Source organism: Pelophylax lessonae, assembly GCF_965119305.1.
Source record: "Pelophylax lessonae genome assembly, chromosome: 11".
In the NCBI taxonomy this organism is placed as follows: domain Eukaryota; kingdom Metazoa; phylum Chordata; class Amphibia; order Anura; family Ranidae; genus Pelophylax; species Pelophylax lessonae.
The window spans coordinates 215,199,516-215,224,549 of NC_138778.1; the positions used below are offsets into that span (position 1 = coordinate 215,199,516).

The 25,034-nt window shown below is 40.5% G+C and overlaps 1 protein-coding gene across 2 annotated transcripts in view; it reads right to left on the minus strand.

Annotated features, from left to right (window-relative positions):
• Positions 1-10,457: 10,457 nt before the first annotated feature.
• Positions 10,458-25,034, minus strand: part of ATF5 (activating transcription factor 5) — a 25,812-nt gene continuing 11,235 nt past the window's right edge. For both annotated transcript variants that reach the window (XM_082272095.1, XM_082272096.1), the window contains exons 2-3: positions 14,223-14,495; positions 10,458-11,355 (exon numbers count right to left, since the gene is read on the minus strand). In XM_082272095.1, the coding sequence (XP_082128221.1) occupies positions 10,589-11,355; positions 14,223-14,400 (945 nt within the window). In that variant the 5' untranslated portion in view covers positions 14,401-14,495 and the 3' untranslated portion in view covers positions 10,458-10,588. The remainder of the gene's footprint in view (positions 11,356-14,222; positions 14,496-25,034) is intronic.

Sequence of the window (25,034 nt, forward strand, 5' to 3'; positions counted from 1 at the left end):
TAACACCCGGTGCATAAAAAGTGCACACACGCAAACGTGAAGAACACAAAAACTGCACAGGGTGTGCAAATGGTCTGGCCTCTGAAGAGGTTGGACCTATACCTTGATCCCCGGGGCGCAAGACTCCTGACAGGGACTGAGGTACTTCCTATGGTTTGCCTGGCCGAAACCTGGCAAACCCCGTTCTCTAGGGGGACTGCCGAAACAGCCCACCCCAAGTACTGGGTGGGGCTCCCCCGAAGGGAGACCCCATGAGAGAGGGCGAACTAAGCCAAAAGGCCATGTCCACCCCCTCCCAAGACTTTCAAGGTAGGCCCGGAGACCCACACCGTACTCATCGTGCAGGAAGAAAAGGTGAAAGTGAAGTGACACACTACAAAGAAAAATACACACAAACAAAAAGGTGGGGAAGGGGAAGTGGAGAGGTGAATTAGTGCCAATGTGAAAATACAAAGGCAGGCCTTCCGGCCGGAATAAAAATTCCTCTGGTCTAAGCCAAAAGGCCTGGCCCAAGAGGCAGGTGCTGAAAAAGTGTGATGGTGCAGTGACCAAGGTGCCAAAAAACTCAAGGCGAGCTGCCCCTCACCAGTGAGAATTAAGGCACCCCTGGGCACGTACACCACGGGCTTTTCCGATCTCGGCCCATGGCCAGACCCAGCGTAGCCCTATCCTACCAGGAGGCATCGGAACTTTAGACAGTTTAGGGAGAACCTACCTTCAACTGGGGACAAGCCTTTTGCAAGGCCAGATTCAACCCAGGAGGAAAAGCTCTCCCACCGCCATCCGCCATTCCTTACCAATCACATCCAGGAGCAGTACTAACTGGTCATGGAACAACCCAGTTTTCTCGCTCCCTTCAAACTGATAGGGGCAGACCCATTCAAATCAGAAGGCAATGGACCCATCCAGCTTTCTCTGACATGGCTTACTTCCCGGTCCTCCAGTTACGCCCAGAGCGTCCCGGAGTCTTTCAGCCCCATGCCGATACTAACCATCAAGGTCCATACCAACTGATAAGAACAGATACTACACTTGATCTTAGCCAAAAGGCCGAGAAGTGGGTCTGTTCACCTGCTGTGCCCAATGTGAGGAGTTCCCACCATCCCTGTGTTGAGTTCCCAGGTCTGTACACCTACTGTGGTAGGTTCCCACCCTCCCTTTTATTATAGAGACTGTAACAGGGGGGGGTTAGAATGCACAAAGGTGGGTGCGGTCACCCAAAACTCCCAGGTTTGCAGGAATTATGATTGGAAGGTGTCACTGTTGGAGCAACCAAGACATACAAGGCTATACATACATCAGGCTTTACCTTCGGAGGAGCAGCTCCATGGTCCACCAAAGATGTGGAATCTAAGCAGCCCAAACCAGGATTTATGGGGTTTGGGGTGTGGGGCCCGGCAATGGGCAGACTGTGCTCCCAGTGGGCGTGTTTATGTATTATTCTGCAGATTTATTGAAACTCATCAATTCCTTCAAACAATATTTATGTTGAAATGTTACTTCTGATGAATGATCAATCAACCTAAATGGCCAGAAATCATACAAAAAACATGTTCAGAAAACGATGGATATCTTCTAAATCGACTGAAAATGTGTCTGCTGTTTATATTGATGAGAAAACATAGAACAGGAGATCTACAAGGACATTGATGGGCAATTAATTCTGCAATCGAACTGTTCCCATTCATTGTATGTATAGCTGTGCAACTGTGAAATATTGGACTGGAGTTGCTACAGCTTGAGTGGAAAGATTTCCACATCATAAAAGGGCCTATCTTATCAATGCTAGTTATAATGCCAGCGAAAGTAAAATGAGCTTCCGCTAGTGAAGTGGATAAACAAATATTTGCATTATGGCGGCCTGGTGTGCGGTCACTGACCTCGTATTCATATCTTCTCTATAGCTCTACGTGATATTGTGCTGAGCTGCTTCTTCCGTGTGTGTGGCATGTCATTATCTCGTCCCATGTCTTTGTTCCTGTACACTAGATTAGGACTCATGTCTTTGTTCCTGTGTACTAGATTAGGACTCATGTCTTTGTTCCTGTACACTAGATTAGGACTCATGTCTTTGTTCCTGTGTACTAGATTAGGACTCATGTCTTTGTTCCTGTACACTAGATTAGGACTCATGTCTTTGTTCCTGTTTACTAGATTGGATCTCGGGTCTTTGTTCCCATATACTAGATTGGATCTTGGGTCTTTAAACCCGTATACTAGATTGGGTCTTTGTTCCCATATACTAGTTTGGGCTCAGGTCTTTGTTCCTGTATGCTAGATTGGGTTTCGGGACTTTGCTCCCGTATACTAGATTGGGTCTCGGATCTTTGCTCCCGTATACTAGATTGGGTCTCGGGTCTTTGCTCCTGTATACTAGATTGGGCCTCGGGTCTTTGCTCCCGTATACTAGATTGGGTCTCGGGTCTTTGCTCCCGTATACTAGATTGGGTCTCAGGTCTTTGTTCTCATATACTAGATTTGGTTCAAGTCTTTGTTCCCATATACTAGATTGGGCTCAGGTCTTTTTTCCTGTATGCTAGATGGGGTTTCGGGACTTTGTTCCCGAATACTAGATTGGGTTTCGGAACTTTGTTACCGAATACTAGATTGGGTCTCGGGTCTTTGCTCCCTTATACTAGACTGGGTCTCGGGTCTTTGCTCCCTTATACTAGACTGGGTCTCGGGTCTTTGTTCCCGTATACTAGATTGGGTCTCGGGTCTTTGTTCCCGTATACTAGATTTGGTCTTGGGTCTTTGTTCCCGTATACTAGATTGGGTCTCGGGTCTTTGTTCCCGTATACTAGATTGGGTCTCGGGTCTTTGTTCCCGTATACTAGATTGGGTCTCGGGTCTTTGTTCCCGTATACTAGATTGGGTCTCGGGTCTTTGGGTCTTGGGTCTTTGTTCCCGTATACTAGATTGGGCCTTGGGTCTTTGTTCCCGTATGCTAGATTTGGTCTCGGGTCTTTGTTCCCATATGCTAGATTGGGTCTCTGGGCTTTGTTCCCGTATACTAGATTGGGTCTCTGGGCTTTGTTCCCGTATACTAGATTGGGTCTCTGGGCTTTGTTCCCGTATACTAGATTGGGTCTCTGGTCTTTGTTCCCGTATACTAGATTGGGTCTCGGGTCTTTGTTCCCGTATATTAGATTGGGTCTCGGGTCTTTGTTACCGTATACTAGATTGGGTCTCGGGTCTTTCTTTTCGCATACTACAACATAAATTGGACCTCAGATCTTTTTGACATTAAACTAGATTGGGTCCTATGTCTTTGTTCCTGTATATCAGATTGGGTCTCGTCTTTGTTCCTGTATATCAGATTGGGTCTTTGGGTCTTTGTTCCTGTATACTAGATTGGGTCTGATGTCTTTGTTCTCATATACAAGATAGGTTGGATCTCAGATCTTTGTGCCATTATACTAGAATGGGTCTCTTATGTTTTTGTTCCCATATATCAGATTGGGTCTCGGGTTTTTGTTCCCGTATCCCAGGTTGTTTCTAATCTTTGTTCCCAGCTATTAAATTGGGGGCTCATGTCATTATTCCATTTAACTATATTGGGCCTTATGTCTTTTTTCCTGTCTACTATGTTGGGACTGAGGTCTTTGTGTCTCATGTCTTAAACCTGGTACACACGGGCAGAATAATGGCCGGTATCGGCCTGTTCAACAGAAACCGGCCGACATATGGTCCATGTGTAGATCAGCCTGTCCGAAAGAAGCTAGCTGAACAGCTGTTTTTCTGTCGACTGGGCATGCTGGAAAACCGGCATCCGATCAGTGCTGGCATCCAAAGGTTGTAGGTGCTGAATGGTTTGTTCTTGGGGAGGGGGGGCAGTCCCCATGTCGGAACACAATAGCTCAGCGGCAAGCTCCTTCGTTTTTTTTTCAGTTCTGCCCCCTGGGTGGACCAGGCTTTAGTTCCCATACACTATTAGGTCTCATGTCTTTGTTCCCTTATACTAAGTTGAATCTCTCATCTTCATATACTTGAATGGGTCCGTGTTTTTGTGCCCGTATACTAGATTAGGTCTTGTGTCTTTGTTCCCGTTTACTAGATTAGGTCTAACAATTTTGTTTATGTGTGCTAAATTAGAAAAAGATAGAGCTGATAGGGGTTACAACCAATGGTATTATTTCTTCAAGCTGTCTTTGAAAACGAATGTCACAAGGCTAGAAAGTGAACAGAAATGCGAAATGTCACCAGAAGGAGAAATGGAATCCCCTAATGTAAAAACCTGTTCTCATGACAGCTATGAAATAGGGGGCTTCCCATCACTTTGTGGAGACTTCCACCTAATTCCTGTTGTGTCTCCAAGACAGTAAGTGAATGGAATGGACAAGCAGTAAAACAAGCCTGAAAGAAGAAAATGGTCGCACACCACCATGGAATCCAATGAAGAAAAGTTCTTTATTCACATAAGTGGTACAAGGTGCAGCAGGGTAGGACAGTACACGCGTTTCACAGGACTGCTAGTGAACAAGCACATAGCAGTCGTGGGAAACGCATCTACTGTCCTACCCTGCTGTACCTTGTACCACTTATGTGAATAAAGAACTTTTCTTCATTGGATTCTGTGGTGGTGTGCGACCATTTTCTTCTTTCATGCTTCTCCTGGTGGCGAGCCGAGGTTCAGCACCCACCTTCAATCGTGGACTTTGACTAGCCTGAGCGGTGTTATCTCTCTTCATAGTAAAACAAGCCTGACAGAGGTTCCACCTCTAATACTTGAAAGGGCCATTCCACCCAACTGCAATATTTTAAAGGTTGAGCCTATTAGCCTGAGTCACCTGCTGACAACTTTTGTGGACTTCGAGGGAGATCTCATTGATATAATATCTAGCTTCCTTTCCATCTTTGTTTTTTAGGGTATTCCCACTTTTCCTAACTCATCCTACTTAACCACGGATTGGGACCCCCTTATGATGACTGTGGTACATGTGCCTTCCCAGGAACTTGGGTGTGCAGTGTAGGGGAAACCTAAGAACCTATTTATGATTGGAGACCTCCCAGTTAACAAAAATTTAGTTTTTCATTTTGGATGGCCTGATGTTAAAGAACCCCTCGGGTTAGATTTAGGAGTGTCACTTATAATTTATAATAAATCTTTCCTGTTTCCTTGCAATATTGCTTGTCCTTGGCTTATCTGCTTATTGAGATGCTTACAAAGAAAATTAGCAACATGGTCCAAATTTCCTGGCTGCACTTAGCGACTCACCAAGGATGAGGATGAGGAACAGGCAACAAGCAAAGAAATGTAGCAGGTTTTCCAGGCCTGTGGCCTGATGTGGGTCTGCCATTGTTACACGTTACCTCTCCAGCCCATGTGAGCTGCGGCCCTCGGTGTGAGAACTGAGACATTGACAACTCCGGCATCTTGGTTTTATTGTAGATAAAGGGGATGGGAGAAGGGAATGAGTGGGATACTCCTTTGGCTTAACTAAATACACTTGGGACTTAATCCAGGAAAAATGCCCGTTGGCGCTTCCTTGACGCCAGCCAATGCTCACTAACACTGAGAATACACTGTAGCTTGATAGAAGTGCTGAATCCTTGACAATAAGTCCAGAAGACCCAGGACTGTGAATTGTAGAATTACTGACACTGCTGTACTGCAAAGTCATTGAATACTCCCCTCCCGCCTTGTACTGTCTTGAGGTAGTACGTTGTAGATTTCTGTAAAGCTGCAACTGTTAACTGACACACTCTGTACAATTCAGGGCCCAACTACAGGTGCCCCCTTTAACCTTGAATTCTTTGGGGTTCACTGATTATGTACCCCCTTTGCAACTTCAGGGTCCTCAACCTAGGTACCCCCTTTCAGCTAACTGGCACTGGATCCCAGAACCTCTTCCGGAGTGGTCCCCTCTGACTCTGGCAGACCCCCCAGGGGCAATCCGCAGTACTCACGACCTGTGTAGGCTTTCCTGGGACTGAACCCCTCTCACGCTCCGCGGGCTCTCGGCACACCGGATCCCCTCAGCTCCACTCAGCACTCTCTCTGGATTCTCAAGCAACACCCCGAGACATCCACTTTCTCCGGCAGGAGGAGAGACAGCCGCACTCTCCCTCCTGGGACTCTGCTCCCACCAAAGACACCCTGTCACGCACTTCCCCCAAACTTATACCCACTCCCAGAATCCTTTGCAGCATAATCTGCCTTCTGGGGTAGTTACAAGCCTGGATGTGTCCCCTGATTGGACTTCCCACACTGCCCTATGAGAAACCTCTCACAGGAGCCAGTGGGGACACTTCTCTCCTCAGCAGGCACATCTGGAAGCCCTGACACCCTAACTGAATAAATCACAGCCCTGCTGTTAGGCAGACAAGGCCCACTATACATTTACCTAGCACCTACCTGTAGGGTGCTACAGAAATAACATAGAAGTTGCAGTGGTCTAATTCCGTACATAGCAGGTTCTTTGTAGGCATTCTTTTGGGGTTTGGTTGCTCTGCAGATTATGATGGACATTGATGCCCATTGATGTTCCCCATTGGCCATCACAGGATGGATTTAGGCTCCACCTATTCTCCATAGAGGCTTCTCTCTGGCCTATACAAAGCAGCTCAGCCCTGCCCCGTGGTGCACCTACTGTGGTCTGATCTCCATACCCATCCCAGGCCTTCTACAAGGGTTGTATTACGCTGAATACAGACAAAGAAGGCTGTGTCATGATCCATCAAGCTGCACTAGCATGTGGGGCATCCATAAGTGCACTAAAGGCATGCTAAAGTGGTCTTTTAACCAATGTTATTATAAGTCCTGTGGTGCACTCCCTGCAGTCTGATATCTGCACCCTTCCCAGGCTTTCTATGAAGGTTGTGTTGAGTGGATTACAGATGGAGAAGGCTTTGGCACGATTCACCAAGCTGCAATAGCAAAAGTGTACTAAAGGCATGCTAAAGTGGTCTTTCAAACGTTATCATAAGTCATTTAAGCACACTTTAAACGAGTAGCTCCAATTTTTTGAGCTAAAAAAACAATCCCAGTCTGGGTGATTTATGTACATTGAAGGATTTTACCAAACTTTGTTGCAGATTCCTACCTGTTTTTGAGCTGAAGAAAAAGCTGTTTGCTTGATTGTATCATTGTGCAAAGTGAATGGGAGTGACATTTTCATTATTCGTCAGCTGATGCACCTGCAGTGTTCTTATGAGGGAAGCTGCAGCGTCTGCATCCTTTAGAAGGGATTAACCACCTGGATCCTGCTGTTGGTGGCCCATTAAGAAGATTTTCCTTCACTTCCTGTTTCAAGATGCAATAGGAAGTAAGAGGAGATCCCTCATTAGACAGACCTCACCTGAACCAGCTTGCTATTGGAAGATTTCCCATAACCCTTAAGACCCAATAACTGGACCGATAGGGTAAAAGTCCTCCCAGCAGGGACACAGACAGCAATAAAATCCTTCCAGGGGCTTTTTTGTTCCCCCCCCTCTATCCAAAACTAAACCAAAAAATGTTGTCTTTAGATATACTTTAGACACTAGTTAGCATTCCCTAATTGCTGCTTGATGAATCTGAGTTGTTGTCACAAAGCTCCGCTCCTAGGCGTTTTGTCCTCATAGACGTCCTCAGGCACCCTTAAGGAGGGATGTGCTCCCTCCAGGCACACCTGCGCTTAACCTATCCACTAATAAATGGTTTTCTACTATGGAGACTCTGGAAATTTCGGAGTTAGGGCTGCAGTATATACAGAGGTCCCTTGGCATGGGCACCGCGGCTTATGCATGTATTTGCAAATGTGTGCAGACAAAACCCTCTGTTTTTAACATAAACTGTTAGATAGGACAATTCAGTTGTTCTGCAGGCTGGTCGGGTAAGTCTGCTGGGAAATCTTTTGTTTGCTGTCTACAAGGACGTAACGCGTAGAAGCAGAGCTTTGAGTCTGACGTCATCAGGCATGTGTGCTGTTGTGCTTACTAATCAGTCTCCATTTGAGTACAATAGAGCTGAAATAAAAGTAATATATAAAGTCAGTTTGTGTGCTGTAATCACTACTGCCTTTGAAATAAGAGGGATTGGGGCCTTTAATGGCATACTATGGGGCCCCATCACATTTTGATGCTCTAAAAATGCAATTTTTCTGGCTGTCTCTAGACTTTCTAAGTGAGCAACCCAGAGCAAACATGCAGGTTAAGAAAGTGGAAGTCCCTGGTTTGGGCCGGGTTACAACAATGCACCGATCATGGTGCATTGCACTGTTTTTTGTTTTTTTTTTTTTGTTTTTTTACAAAACAAACTTTATTAAAATGTCACACAGTGACATTTCAGAAAATTCTATTGGCCACCATGTGTTGCAAAACGGTAAATTTAAAAAAAAAAAACAAAAAGGACTTTTTCGCAATGCCATGGTGTGAACCGGCCACACAGGAGATGAGGCAATTTTGCCTTGACATGTGGTGGGAAAGCCACCCAGTACAGTACAGTCCCACGCCACCTGGTGTGAATGGGCCCCTTAGAGCTGACCAATGCTTTTGCTGGAACATGAAGGTACTTCAGAACAAGTTTTAGGCCAACTACTGAAGCAAAAAGATTGACATACAAGTTGTACTAGTCCATACCAGACAATCAGAAATCTTTTTGTTTTTGCTCCGACTGGTGAAATCTGTTGTGTTTGTTGGCTTAGAAGGCAAAAGAAGCAACATTTTTGTGCAACATTTAGTATTTATTAGTGCTCATAATTGCAACATTGTATTTTTTTAATAGATATAACATAACACCCACATCCCTCTTTATCACACCTAGAATATTTGAACAATAAACATAAAAATAAATCCCTGATAGGTTGCCCAAAAATCCCACAATCCAAAAAGTTTAACGACCAAGAAAGCCATGTATGCTATCAAGTGGTCAGTGTGAATAACGTCATCGAGGTAGCCAGTCAGTGGCAAATCCTTTTACAAAGTTGGGAGTGGGATCAAATTAAAAGGTTTTTTTTTTCTCTGATATTTGTTTTGTGACCCATTGCATGCTACCAATGGGCAGGTTGGCTCTCAAAAATTATTTTCAAGCTTTTGAGAACAGAACCTAAACCTATTTATTGTGAATTTACCATGAAGTAATCTACCACCTATAAATAATTGTTACTGCCTATAGCTTACAAAATGGCTCCCCCCGCAATTGGTAAGCTTCTCTTACTCTGTAGACCTTCATGTGTGTCAGTAACCTTGCTTTTCCTTACTTTTTTAAAGCCTCTTGACCGTAGAGACATATTTTTCCTTCTAGGTTTCCCAAATCCCTATTCTTCCAATATAAAATGATAAAGAACACGTTGAGGGTAAAAGGCTTTCCCAGAGACAGAAAATGGTATACCTTTATATTTATCCACTCCAAAAAAGCTACAACTATTTGGTAAAACGTAACATAAACACCCCACTACAACACATTCGAAAAGTCAGAGGTCTCCAAAATTATGAAGACTTCGTCTGCCGGTTTGAAGTGTTGTTTTTTTGTCTTGGTAAAATATTAGTTGGGTCTCTAAAAAGAAATCTGTGTTGGGAAGATTCAAGCATAGAAATTTATATTATACTCCCAATGCTTTGGTAAATGGAGGGCTGCAGTAATTGGCCTGTCCAGGAGTTGGTGGTGGAACCTTAGAACCATGAAACCTCTGGACCAGGAGGGGCATTTGAAGCTTAGAACCATGAAATGTTTTTTTAATAAAAAAGGCAGTGGAAGCTTAAAACCATGAAACATCTGGACCAGAAGGGGTATTGAAGCCTTGGGACCGTGGAACCTCTGGACCAGAAGGGGCATTGGAACCTTAGAACCATAGAATCTCTTGGCCAAGAAAGGCAGAGAAAGCTTATAGCCATAGAATCTCTGGACCAGAAGGGGTATTGGGGCCTTAAAACCATGGAACCTCTGGACCGGGGGTGTGGGAACCTTAGAACCTCAGGAGCAGAAGGGGCATCGTATACTTAAAACCATGGAACCTCTGGGCAAAGAAAGGCAGTGAAAGCTTATAACCATGGACCCTCTGGACCAGAAGGGGTATTGAAGCCTTGGGACCGTGGAACCTCTGGACCAGAAGGGGCATTGGAACCTTAGAACCATATAATCTCTTGGCCAAGAAAGGCAGAGAAAGCTTATAGCCATAGAATCTCTTGACCAGAAGGGGTATTGGGGCCTTAAAACCATGGAACCTCTGGACCGGGGGTGTGGGAACCTCAGGAGCAGAAGGGGCATCGTAAATTTAAAACCATGGAACCTTTGGGCAAAGAAAGGCACTGAAAGCTTATAACCATGGACCCTCTGGACCAGAAGGGGTATTGGAACCTTACAACCTGGAACCTCTGAACTAGAAGGGGCATTGAAACCTTAGAACCATGGAACCTCTGGACCAGGAAGGGCTTTTGAATCTTGAAAACTATGGCACTCCTGGACCAAGAGAGGCATTGAAAGCTTAGAACCACGGAACCTGTCGATATCCATATTTTGCAGCTAGTATGGGGAGTATAAGGCATAGATACAAGTGTTAGATTTTTTTAGGGACCCAAACTAATGCCTTACTTTACAATGTTGGATAGGCTGCTCTAGAAAGTGGCCATTAGTCCAAAGTTTATATTTTTCAGTGTACAAAACTTTCTAATTGTTGCGAAGCCTTTGACTTCTGGCCTTGTAGACCTCAATGAGGAGGTCCTTCACATACTGGATTTCTCTTTCGATGGAGTCAGACTTTTCTTTCAGCTCCCTGTTTCGGACTTCTAAGCCCTGACATTCTTCATCCAGTGCGTCGTATTCAGCGCGCTTGCGCTGGCGGTAGCGTAGGGCTGCTGTCTTGTTCTGGTCTCTCTTCTTCTGTTTGCGGTCGCCTTTTGGTTGGTTTGAGATGGAGGAGCTGGTGCTGGCGGTGGCGGGGCGGTCATATGGGGTAGGCCTGTTTAGTCGTTTGGTTTGTGCTGGCGGGCTATTGGTGTCATTGATCACCATAAAATCCTGCTCTTCTTCTCTTGGGAAATCACTTGGAACATCTGTATATAGATTCATGAGCTCGAGACATCCAGAATCTAGGGTGTTCAGTGCCACGGGGGCAGGTGCTGGTATTTCCGTAATGTATGCAGGGAACTCTACTCCTCTCCCACTCAGCTGCTGGTCGGGCGTTGGAAAGAGGAAGTGGACTTCATGAGAAGGAGGTGTGCTTGGAGCTACTTGATCAGGTGGCATTGGAACACCTGGGGAGAGACTCTCCTCCAGGAAGTAATCTTCCATCTGCTCCAGCTCCTTCTTCAGGAGGGTGGCCATGATCTCCAGGTCCGGGGCAGAAGGCCCTGGCATGGTGGATGGATCCGCCGTCATTGGCAGGAAACATGAAAAGTCCACCCTTTCCGTCATCCAATCCGTGAATCCATCCCCTGAAAAAGAAAAGCACAGGAGAACTAAGTATGTTGTCCAACTAAGAAGAACATATGACCTGCCCAGCATGGACATCTTATATACTAATTGATACGTGTTCTTTTATTAATAGAACATTTTTTTGGCCATCATACAGATCTTCTAAGTCAAACCATAGAGGACCAGGTTGGGCTGTTATGTAGGACAAGTGAAGGGACAGTAGAGCCTCTTCACAACTGAAAGTTTTAGGTCCCATTTCCATTACAGATCCAAAAATAAGGAATTTGTTAATTTTTGGATATTGGGTGGAGCTATGCAGAATATTACTTTTGGGCCAGTTTTCCATCCAGAACCCCTGGTTCACAAGACAGATGCAGCCTAATATTAAATACGCAAACTGCAAACATCTGTGTCAAGTTTGTTGGTCATCAGTATGGTGTGGTAACCATGGCTTCTATGAGGACCAGTAAAATAAATGAATATGCTGCAGTAGATAAATATTATAAATAGGTCTGGTGGTAGCATAACCATAGGAAGGCAGGCACCTATTTATGGGGCAGTAAGGTACACTTGTAGCACACATTAGGGTTCCTGCCCATGTATAAAGACCCTTCCATTTGCTTTTTAAGCAGTTCGGAGAATGTCTTTGTCTAAACCAGTGGTCCTCAACTCCGGTCCTCGGGGCCCACTAACAGGCCAGATTTTAAGTATTACCTTGGGGAGATACAGACTAGAGTACTGCAATCACTGAGCAGCAAATGAGATCACCTGTGATGTAATTTAGTTATCTTGCAAACCTGGCCTGTTAGTGGGCCCCGAGGACCGGAGTTGAGGACCACTGGTCTAAACCACTGAATATCTCATGTGGACCTTACCTCTGACTTGACCTGTCCTTTCTCCCACGCCTCCCATTGGCCTAGCCTCATGATGGGCAGTCCCATTGTCCAATATCAAGAGAATATCACCAGTACACCATGGATCTCCAGAGACTGTCCAAAGCTTTCATTCAGCGATCGCATCATTAAAACCGAAGCAACGTGTCAGAGCCTCGCAGGACCCCTTCATCAGACATGTTAAAGGTCACATGCCTGATGAAGGGGTCCTGCGAGGCTCCTAAAATGTTGCTTCTGCTTTAATACGATCGCTGAATAAAAGCTTTGGACCTGCTCTGGAGATCTGTGGTGTGCTGGTGGCATTTTCTTGCTCTGATTACCTTCAGTTCCAGCAGATCGTTGCTGCAGCACCCCTTAACATCTACAACCACCTTGAAGGAACGTTTGCGTTGGGAATAGAAGGTTTAAATCACTTGACTGGCCAATAATAAGGCGCATGAGAGAGTAGGCTACATCTTGCAATCCTGGAAATTGGTAGCTACTTTCAGGGCTTTTTTTCAGTGGGAACGCGGGGGAACGCAGTTCCGGCACCTCCAATGGGTGCTGGAGGATCTAGTGATGCTGGCTGCTGGGAGATCTATTGTTGCTGGAGGGGATCTATTTTTGCCTGGCAATCTATTGTTGCTGGTTGAGGATCTTTTGATACTGAGGGTTAATTATTTCTTAAAGGAATCTACTTTTTAGGGAGGGGTCTACTGTTGCTGGCTGCTAGAGAGTCTATTGATGCTGGCTGCTGGGAGATCTTTTGCTTCTGGGGGGTCTATTACTGCTGGGGGGGGGGGTGGCGTCTATTGCTGCTGGATCTATTTTATTGCTTTTCTTGTTATCATAACCTAATTCTATACATTCCAATACAAAATTATACCTGGCTCTATATTCTCTAAAAGTGGCTGTACTGAAAGCTGGGTAGGGAGTGGAACCAAGGGTCAGTGCTCGTAGGTTGGAAGGGGTGGAACCAAGGGTTAGTGCTCGGAGGTGGGTAGGGGGCGGAGACACAAAGTAACTTAAAAGGTGGAATTCTGCACCTATTCTCTGAGAAAAAAAAGCCCTGGCTACTTGCATAACAGAGAGCCCTGACTTTTGGGGTTCCCACAGCACTCTTGAAGGGTTCCTGCATCTGCTCTTCGTTTGCTTTCTTTGGTTGGGGCATCAATATACCGCATTAGGTGGCACTGAAGGTTCATAGTGGGTGACATTATGAAGTCACTTTGACTATGGCACCGGGACATGCCCCCCTTTCCTGGTGACATCAGAACCTAAGGTAGCCTACATCATCAGCCCATCATAACAGAACTCCATGTCACTAATATAGGAAACCTATAAGCTGCCATTGTTGCCCTGTCCTTCTAAAATATACTAGTCACTTGGCTGATGCTTTGTTTTTCATTGCATTTTCAGGAGGACGTACATGGCAGGCCTATATTTCTTGCATGACAGGTGAGCTTATATTTCATTGGGGCAAGTTGGCTTTAAGGCATTTGTCAAGCTGAAGCAGCTATGTTAAAGAGGAATGCCACCTTCCCTCTGTCCTGACGTCATAGACCTGGAACAAGCTTGCAGCCAGTGATGTCTATAATTCCATCCGGCATGCTTGTTCAGGTCAGTGACACTAGGCTGGAAAATTAAGGATCAGGATGGCAGCTTGCCTTGGAAGCTCTTGCATTTATATCCTTACAGTTTAAAGTGGTCCCCTCCTGATTGTAATACAGAGGGTGCTATTGCTTTTTTTTCCCCAAAAAAATATGAGCTGCCTGGCTGTTATGCTCATCTGCTGGCTTTAATACTCCCTGAGTCCCCAGGAACAGGCCTACAGATGAGGAAAGCCAGAGACCGAAGACCTTATCTGGCTACTGTTATGGATCATCCTAAGAACCAGGCATCCTGCAAAGGTCAGCAATGGCCTTCTCACAGGAGCTCTTTAAGATTTCCCACCACATATGTAGTAGGCAGCATTACATTAAAGGGTCACCCTTTCATCTCGGAGCAGCACGTACCTGCCAGGCATCCTCCCTCGGCCCCGTGCACATTCACCCCGTCCTCCATGGGCACTGATAGGTGTTCATAGTGATTTCCATGAGCAGGGATCTTAAGGAGATCTGCCCGCCAGTGCAGAGCGCTAACTGGCACCATGGACATCTCCAGGTCCAGATTCAAAGCCGCCAGGAGAGACATTTTGACCAGGATTATTCAGGTTGAGGCCGGAGAATTGGTCGGAGGCACGATTCCAGCTGTAGTTGGCAGCGGAAGGCGCAGAGCGAGGAAAAGACCTGCCGGGAAAACCAGAACAGAGCCAACTTAGTTTTCAAATGTTAATAATTGATACAATAAGGCTTTATAACAGATATGGACCTAAATAATGACCCTACTGGAAGACCTACATCATGTGTGTCCAACCTCTGGGCTGTCCAGGAACCAAAAGGCCAAACGTGTGTCGGGAGGGAGGAGTCTTGTAGCTCCCCAGCACCACAGCTGGATATCCATCACTGATTAGACATTCACAAAACCATTCATAAATCTGACATTATCACAGTCCACATCTTCAAGGAGCTAAGCCCTCCTCAACAAAGCCCAAAACATTCTAGAGGATGTATGCAGAGCAGGCTAAAACTGGCCAGCTCAATATTAAAGAGACGCTGTCACCAACTCTGCCTAAGGAAATGACACTTCAGGAAGAGTCAGATCCCTAACACAACCCCTTCCCTCCACCTCATTGCCCTCTTCTCTTCTGGAAGTAGTACTGTTTGTGCTGGTCCAGCTCCTCCGCCCTTCCCTTCATCTACATAACCTCTTTCATCTACATAACCTCTTTCACCAACATCACCCGAAACCTGAAGATTCCGGAGAAGAAGGGAAGTGGAATACCATAGCGTGTCATTCGGGCGATAGTCCTGAGTCTGCTGACATCACATCTAAGATGGCGCCACCCAGCAGCAGTTTCAGGGCTTTTTGGATGTCTACACAAAGCATGATTGTAAAGGTAAATAACATGCATGTTGTATGTATTGTATTCTATTTGTTTTTGGTTTAGGGACATCATGGACTTGAGGTATATGCGTCCCATTTTAAATGTTGTGTGTTTTATCGCATTACATGGAATTTATGCTTATTTTATTCATCTGTTTATTATTATTATCTTACTATTTTTTAATTGTTTTTATTCCTGTGGACTTTTAATATTTTAAATGCTGTGGGATTTATCAAATTACGTGGGCTTAAATATTTTTTTTTATTATTATTCTCATGGACTTTTATTATTTTAAATGTTGTGGACTTAAATATAATTTTAATTTTTTTATTATTATTAACATGGACTTTTATTATTATTAATGTTGTGGGATTTATCACATTACGTGGGCTTAAATATTTTTTTTTATTATTGTTCTCATGGACTTTTATTATTTTAAATGTTGTGGATTTAAATATAATTTACATTTTTTTTTATTATTATTATTATTAATATGGACTTTTATTATTATTAATGTTGTGGGATTTATCACATCATGTGGGCTTAAATATTTTTTTTACTATTATTAATATTAATATTTACTATTTATTAACATATATATATATATATATATATATATGGACTTATTTTAAATGTGTGATTTCTTACATCATGTGGATTTTTTAATGGAAAAAATAAATATAAATATATATATATATATATATATATATATATATATATATATATATATATATATATATATATATATATATCTCACACACACACACTGTGGACTTTTAATATTTTAAATGCTGTGGGATTTATCACATCACGTGGGCTTAAATATTTTTTTTATTATTATTCTCATGGACTTTTATTATTTTAAATGTTGTGGACTTAAATATGATTTTAGACTTTTATTATTATTAATGTTGTGGGATTTATCACATCATGTGGGCTTAAATATTTTTTTTATTATTATTCTCATGGACTTTTGTTATTTTAAATGTTGTGGATTTAAATATCATTTTAATATTTTTTATTATTGTTATTAACATGGACTTTTATTATTATTATTAATGTTGTGTGATTTATCACATCATGTGGGCTTAAATATTTTTTTATTATTTTTTTAATATTAATATTTACTATTTATTAAAAAAAAAAAAAAAATATATATATATATATATATATATATATATATATATATATGGACTTTTTTTAAATGTTGTGTGATTTCTATAAAAAAACATTTTGTGGACTTTTATTCTATTAAACGTTGTGGGTTTCATCACATCATGTGGACTTGAGGTATATGTTTCACAGCTGTTTATATGTAGAACCATTTTTATATTGTCGTTTTGTCCCATCAGGGGATTTCCCTTTCTTTTCTGTCTTACAGACAGAACAGGAAGTAAGAGGAAATCTCGCCAATGCAAGAGAAAATACCCTATTGGACAGCTGTTACTGGAACCGGTGTCCCTATTAGAGGATTTCTTCTCTCTTCCTGTTTCTGTGACAACGCGAGAGTTCTTAATTTCCCATCACCTTCTGCCAACAGGACCAATAGAGAGGATGAATGTTCTGGGGGGAACAGACAGCTCTTCCAAGGTTGACTTTTTTCTCGAGAAGGGACTTGATGTGAAAGGAGGTAAGTGCCAAAGAATATTTCATAGATTCCAGATTTATCTTTTATTCAGACTCTTCTTATTGTAAGAAATCCAACACATTTCAGGGTTCAAAGAACTCCGCTGCATCAGTACTGTAGGGAATTAAAGGGATCCTGAAGGGTATGATTGCTCTGAGGTTCAGTTCATCTGGAGGGATCACACTAAATACCCCTCAGGATCCCAAAATCTCTATCAGTCCAGTACCAGCCCTGATAAAGGTCCCTACAAACCCCCGAAACGTGTTAGCTTTTTATAGATATGAGTCTATAAATAGGACTATAAATAGTGAAATGTGAACTTAATACATAGAAGAAAATCTCTAGAGGAGTGAAGGATTGTGAGATACTAAAAGCCTAAAAAGGTAATTAAAATAATAATCTAAATAATGATATTCAATTAATATAATAAAATATATAGGAAAATAAATCTATATTAAATTAAATAAAAAAATGGTATCTTTTCACTATCTGATATAAATACATTGAAGCATTTACAGTATATATTACAGTTCTGTGAACACTTCCTTTAGGGAAGACTTGTGCTGACCGAAGGCAAAATCCTGAGCGGCCATCTGTGTTTTCCCTTTCTTAGCAACAGGACGGGAAGATGAGACGGCGCAGTTCTAGGAAAATGTCTAAGTTTATCCGCCCCGGTTATTAAGTAACAAGTTCAATGCTAAAGCCGCTTGCAGCATCCAAGCCCTGCAGTTCGGGGAATCGGCTGAGGACACGGGGTTAGGGAATAATGCAATGCGTTCTTTATAGCCCGGCCAGCAGGGGGCGCTGATAAAAATGTTAAGCTTTTTTTAACTTATTTTTTTTAGTTTAGGATTGCGTTTGGAAGGGGGGGGGGGTTAGAGCCCCTGCTAGGTTTTTTGTTACTGTGTCCCTGCTGGGAAAATGAACCCTCTATTTCTCCTGGTGAGGCAGAAAGTGATAGGAAATCCCACATTTTCCAGTTGTCAGCAGAAAGGGGGACACCTGTTCTGGTGACAGCTACCTAAGAAAGGATCCGGCTTTCTTGGGGAGAGATTGCCTCTTACTTCCTGTGGTGTCACCGGGACAGGAAGTGAAGGCAAATCTCCCCCCCCCACCCCATGGGACCCCTAATAAGGGGGTATAACCCTTCTCTATGGTAACTGAAAACAAAAGGAAAAACATAGAAAAGTGACGGCAGGAACAAAAGCGAGTGGTCCATTGAGTATGCTTTTTTTTTTAATTTATTTTGTTAGGGTTATTTGTTTTTGTGGGTGTTTTTTTTTGTTTTTTGTGTTTTTATTTATTTATTTTATTTATTTATTTAGTTAGGGTTATTTGTTTTTGTGGGTGTTTTTTTTTTGCTTTTTGTTTTTTTTTAATTTTTCTTATTTATTTATTTAGTTAGGGTTATTTGTTTTTGTGGGTGTTTTTTTTTTGGTTTTTTTTGTGTTTTTTTTATTTTTTTATTTATTTTGTTAGGGTTATTTGTTTTTGTGGGTGTTTTTTTGTTTTGTTTTTTTGTGTTTTTTAATTTTTTTTATTTATTTAGTTAGGGTTATTTGTTTTTGTGGGTGTTTTTTTGTTTTGTTTTTTTGTGTTTTTTAATTTTTTTATTTATTTAGTTAGGGTTATTTGTTTTTGTGGGTGTTTTTTTGTTTTGTTTTTTTTTGTGTTTTTTTAATTTATTTTGTTAGGGTTATTTTGTTTTTGTGGGTGTTTTCTTTTTTGTTTTGTTTTTTGTGGGTTTTACTTTGTTTTTTGTGTTTTGTTTTTTCCGGTAATTTTTTTGTGAGCAAAAAGGTAAAGTTTTGCCTATACAAATACCTTAAATTGCCTTTAAAAGCAATCAAATATTTTCACTTTTTTTATTACAACAGGAGAGAAGCTGACATATACAGTGCCTTGAAGAAAGTATTCAAACCCCTTGAAATTTCCCACATTTTGTAATGTTACAACCAAAAACGTAAACATTTATTTTATTGGGATTTTATGCGATAGACCGACACAAAGTGGCACATAATTGTGAAGTGGAAGGAAAATGATAAATGGTTTTAACAATTTTTTACAAATAAATATGTGAAACTGTGGCTGCATTTGTATTCACCCCCCTGAGTCAATACTTTGTAGAACCGCCTTTTCCTGCAATTACAGCTGCACGTCTTTTTGGGGATGTCTCTACCAGCTTTGCACATCTAGAGAGGGACATTTCTGCCCATTCTTCTTTGCAAAATATCTCATGCTCTGTCAGATTGGATGGAGAGCGTCTGGGAACAGCAATTTTCAAGTCTTGCCACAGATTCTCAATTGGATTTAGGTCTGGACTGTGACTGGGCCATTCTAACACATGAATATACTTTGATGTAAACCATTTCATTGTAGCTCTGGCTGGATGTTTCAGGTCGTTGTCCTGCTAGAAGGTGAACCTCCGCCCCAGTCTCAAGTCTTTTGCAGACTCCAACAGGTTTTCTTCTAAGATTGCCCTGTATTTGGCTCCATCCATCTTCTCATCAACTCTGACCAGCTTCCCTGTCCCTGCTGAAGAAAAGCATCCCCACAACATGAAGCTGCCACCACCATGTTTCACAATGGGGATGGTGTGTTCAGGGTAGTGTGCAGTGTTAGGTTTCTGTAACACATAGCGTTTTGGTTTCAGGCCAAAAGCTCATATTTTGTCTCATCTGTCCAGAGCTCCTTCTTCCACATGTTTGCTGTGTCCCCCACATGGCTTCTCACAAACTGAAAATGGGACTTCTTATGGATTTCTTCCACCAATGGCTTTCTTCTTGTCACTCTTCCATAAAGGACAGATTTGTGGAGCGCCGACTAATAGTTATCCTGTGGACAGATTCTCCCACCTGAGCTCTGGATCTCTGCAGCTCCTCCAGAGTTCCCATGGGCCTCTTGACTGCATCTCTGATGAATGCTCTCCTTGCCCGGCCGGTCAGTTTAGGTGGACGGCCATGTCTTGGTAGGGTTTCAGTTGTGCCATACTCTTTCCATTTTCAGATGATGGATTGAACAGCGCTCCGTGAGATGGTCAAAGCTTGGGATAGTTCTTTATAACCCGACCCAGCTTTATACTTCTCCACAACTTTATCTCTGACCTGTCTGGTGTGTTCATTGGCCTTCATGATGCTGTTTGTTCACTAAGGTTCTCTAACAAATCTCCGAGGGCTTCACAGAACAGCTGTATTGTACAATCTCCTTTGGATCTGCCAATAGGTATGTAGTGCCGGGGCCTATCTGATTGGATAAAAAATTGGTTGTCTAGTTCAGGTTAGACATCTACAGAACAAAAAAAAGTTTAATTTTCGCTAATTTTCTTTAGTTAAATTAGTTCTCGGGAATTTATTTAGTTTTGTTTGTTTTCAAATTCAGTTCGATTTTTCCGAATTCGACCAAATTAAAATGTAATGGGACCAAACTGAATTAAATTTGACCAAATTTGGAAAATTCAAATACAATTTTTTTTTTTTGATCCGAATGCGACTGCCGAATTTTTCTTATCTAAGAACTGCAATGTGAATCTAAATTCAAATTTCGTTCTGTCGGACAAATTTAATTTCCTTATTTCAGAGGATTAGTTTACATTTGTTACTATTGTAATTCGGATGAAAAATGAATCCGAATTCTGATTTGGAATGAAAATGGATCGCACATGTGTAGTTCAGGTTATTTCTCATATATATTGCATAACTTTGGTTGATCTAAAGATGATTTTACAGAGATTGTATGGTGTCGGGCGAGCCTGAAGGAGATTGCACAGAGGTTGTGCAATCAGATTAGTAGTCCATCGAGTCTGCCCATTTTTTATTTTTTTATTTGATTTTTTTTTATTTATTTATTTTTTTCCTTATTTTTTGGGGGGGGGGGGGGGTTTTGTTAGTTTTCCTTTCTTTGAGGTTTTTTTTTTTTTTTTTTAACAACTTTTGTGAATATAGATATGTTTATCCCAAGCATGTTTGAAACCATTTACGGTTGACTGTCTCTCTACCTCTGCTGGAAGTTTATTCCAAGCATCAACTACCCCTTAACCACTTGCCCGACTATATACTGCGGCGGTCAGCCCCTCCTGGGCAAAGTGACGTAGCGGTACGTCACTCACCCAGGAGCCTCTAGGGGGCGAGCGCACGCCCCCGCTCGTTCCCTGACATCCCCGTGCGAGTGACCGGCGGCTCCGATGTCCGCCGGCCACTCTCGATCTCCCACAGGAGAGGGAGAAAGACAGGCGGCTAATGTAAACAAAGCCGTCTGTCATTCTCCCCTGTGTAACTGCAGAGATCATACGATCCTGCTATGTAGGATCGTATAGTCTCTGTGGTTACATCACAAGCCACGCCCCCCCACAGTTAGAATCACGCCCCTAGGGATACATTTAACCCACTGATCACCAATAAAGTTAACCCCTTCCCTGCCAGTGTCATTTTTACAGTAACAGTGCATATGTATAGCACTGATTACTGCAGTAATGTCACTGGTAGGACCAAAAGTGTCAAAAATGTCAGTCAGGGGTCCGATCTGTCCGCCGCAATGTCGCAGTCCCGCAAAAAAAAAAAAAACGCAGATCGCCGCCATAACTCGTTATAAAAAAAAAACAATAAAAATGACATAAATCTTTCTCGTAGTTAGTAAACGCAATAACGTTTGCGCCTACCAATCAAAATACGCTTATTGCGATTTTTTTTTTTTTTTAACCAAAAATATGTAGCAGAAAACAAATTGGCCTAAAATGTTAAAACTTTTTGATTTTTACATTTTTTTTTTTGTAAATTTCATATAAAAAAAATATGTGAAAAATATTGTTATTTTTTCAAAATTGTCGCTATTTTTTTGTTTATAGCACAAAAAGTAAAAATTGCACAGGTGATCAAATACCACCAAAAGAAAGCTCTGTTTGTGGGGAAAAAAAAGACGTCAATTTTGTTTAGGTACAGCGACGCACGACCGCGCAATTGTCCGTTAAGGTCACGCAGTGCCGAATCACAAAAAATAGGCCCTGGTCTTTGAGCAGCCAAATCCTCCGGGGCTTAAATGGTTAAGTAAAATAATACTTTTTAAAATTAGTTTTGAACTTTCCTCCAGATTGTAAGGCGTGGGGCTGAGATGGACACGCAGCTGCTCAGAATTTAGGTTTCTTTTTTTTTTTTGGGGGGGGGGTCGTGTTTTTTTTTTGTTTTTTTTTTTAATTTTTGTTTTTTTCTTTCTTTTTTTTTCGTTTTTTTTTTTTGTTTGTTTTTCGTTTTTTTTTTTTTTTTTTGTTATTTTCTTTCTTTTATTTTTTCATTAACTTTTTTTGTACAGAGTTATGTTTGTCCCAAGCATGTTTGAGGCCATTTACGGTTGACCGTCTCACTACCTCTGCTGGAAGTTTATTCCGAGCATCAACTACCCTTTAAGTAAAATAATACTTTCTAAAATTAGTTCTGAACTTTCCTCCAGATTGTAAGGCGTGCTGGGGCTGAGATGGGCATGCAGCTGCACAGAATTCAAAATGTTCACATATGCGAGTGTTGGAATTGTTGGGACTCTAAAAAGAATTCGGGAGCCTTGTGCACTAGGAGCTGCTTGCAGCGCCGAGGCACGAGGCACAAAGTGCCCCTTTGCCTCAGTTTTTCAGTTTTGCCACCAGATAAATCTAAAAAGCTCCCGCAGTTACTTTCTCCTAAGCATTTCCAATGGCTGGTTTAGCTTCTCTGACAAGTGTCTATAGGGACTCATCTTATTGTCAGAAAAACAACACTAAATTAAACCCTGGAGGGGGGGAGGGGCGGGCATCTGCAGATAACTCAGATACACCCTCATCTGCTGCCTCTCCTATCTGTTTATTATGTAAACCACCTAAAATTACCCCAAATAGTACATTTTGTGACTTTGGGTTTGTCGGTTCTTTAAAAGAACTCGGTCACTTAAAGGCTTCTATGTGTTTGGTACTACTTTGTGGACTACAAGTCCTAGAATACCCAGCCACCCTCTTCACTTCTGCCTGTCTCTAGTGGAAGTCCCAGCAGGTCCTATTTGCATGCTTTTATAATCCCTGGATGACCTGTGGAACTACATGTCTCAGCCTGCCCTTTACACCTACAAGTTCAGACACATCCTGCTACCGTTGGGGCCCATCATCTGTTGGGGGGGCAACAAGTCCCAGCAGACATTGGCTGTCACTAGTCATTTTTTTTAAAACGCGTCACAGCCCATGAAGTTCTGATCTACAGTCTACCTGACTGGGCGCTGCCAAGCCATTCCTGTTGCTTTCTGTAAATATTATATTATAATATAGTCATATAAAAGAGGAAACAATAGAGCTAACATGGAGAAAAACAGGAATTAAAAATCCCAATAGAAGAGGTCATCAATAAATGATCAACCGCCTCCCTACTTCATTCATTTACAAGCTCTTCCTGCTGTTTTTTACTATTTACTGATATTATTAAGACACTATTATATTATATATTAATACTTATTTTTTTTATATATTTATTTATATTTATATTATATATTTTTATATGTATATGATAATATATAATTAATATCTTATATTACATTAATATATGTATGATTTGATAATCTATTATTTTTTATTTTATATTATATTATACATTATATTTTATTTTATATTCTAAATTATTACATTATATTGTTATATGTATGATATGATAATATATTACATTATATTAATATGATAATATATTACATTATATTTATGTATGATTTAATATATTATGCTATTATAATATATATATTATGATATATTATTATAATTATATTATTAGAATATATTATTAAATTATACATTATATTTTATTTTATATTCTAAATTATTACATTATATTGTTATATGTATGATATGATAATATATTACATTATATTAATATGATAATATATTACATTATATTTATGTATGATTTAATATATTATGCTAATATATATATATATATATATATATATATATATATATATATATATATATATATATATATATATATATATATATATATATATATTATTATAATATATTATTATATTATACATTATATTTTACTTTATATCCTAAATTATTATATTGTTATATGGATGATATATTACATTATATTAATATGATAATATATTACATTTTATTAATATGATATATTACATTATATTTATGTATGATTTAATATATTATGCTTTATATATATATATATATATATATATATATATATATATATATATATATATATATATATACATATATATATATAATATAATGATATTAGTATATATTTTCATATTATGTACTTATTCTTATTACATTTTAACCTTACATATCCTTTAGGATTGCAAGCTCTTAATATTTCAATCTTCTGTTGTATCTGTTATGTCTTTATTTTCTTATGAAAAACTCAATAAAAACGTATTGAATGAAAAAAAAAAGGATTGCAAGCTCCACGAGCAGCCCCCCCCCCCCCCCCCATTTCTTCTGTATTGTAACTGAACTGTCCCCCCTCTACATTGTAAAGCGCTGGGTAAACTGTTATATAAATCCTGTAATATACACATTATAACAAAAATATACACCTATTATGTTAAAAATTTATAAATTTATAAATAAAAACACCCATAAAAATATATCATGAATGATTTATCAGTAGCTTCCCCGGTTAGGTATTTGCAAACTATTTGTTTATTTTTGTAGCTATTACTTTATAACATAATAATACAAATAAAAAAATACAAAGTAAAATGTTAAAAAAAAACAAAAAAAAAAAAAAACAGTGTAAATGTAAAATGCCAATGAAAAAGGTCATATATCAACGATGAACAGCCTCCAGAGTTATTTAATTTATAAACTGTTTTTGTTACTTTCTGTACTTGCTACATAAAAAAAAACAAAAAAAACAATATAACTAAAATATAAAGAATAGAAAATAAAAAAGGTCATGAAGTAATATTTAACAGCTCTTCGTTATTTTTTTTTTTTTGAAAATTATTTTTGTTCCTTCTTTAGATGTTATAGTATAACATAGTAACAAAAATAATAAACAGTAACAAGCTAGTAAATACAATAAAATAAATAAATAAATAATTAAAAAGGCCAATGGAAAAAGCATGAAGGTAATTAGAAAGTAAAAAAAATTACATAAAAAGGTCTTAAATTATTCATCAACCCCCCCCCCCCCCTCCTTCTTTAATCCATTTTGCTGTTGATTGTAGAGATGACATTATACAATAGTAACA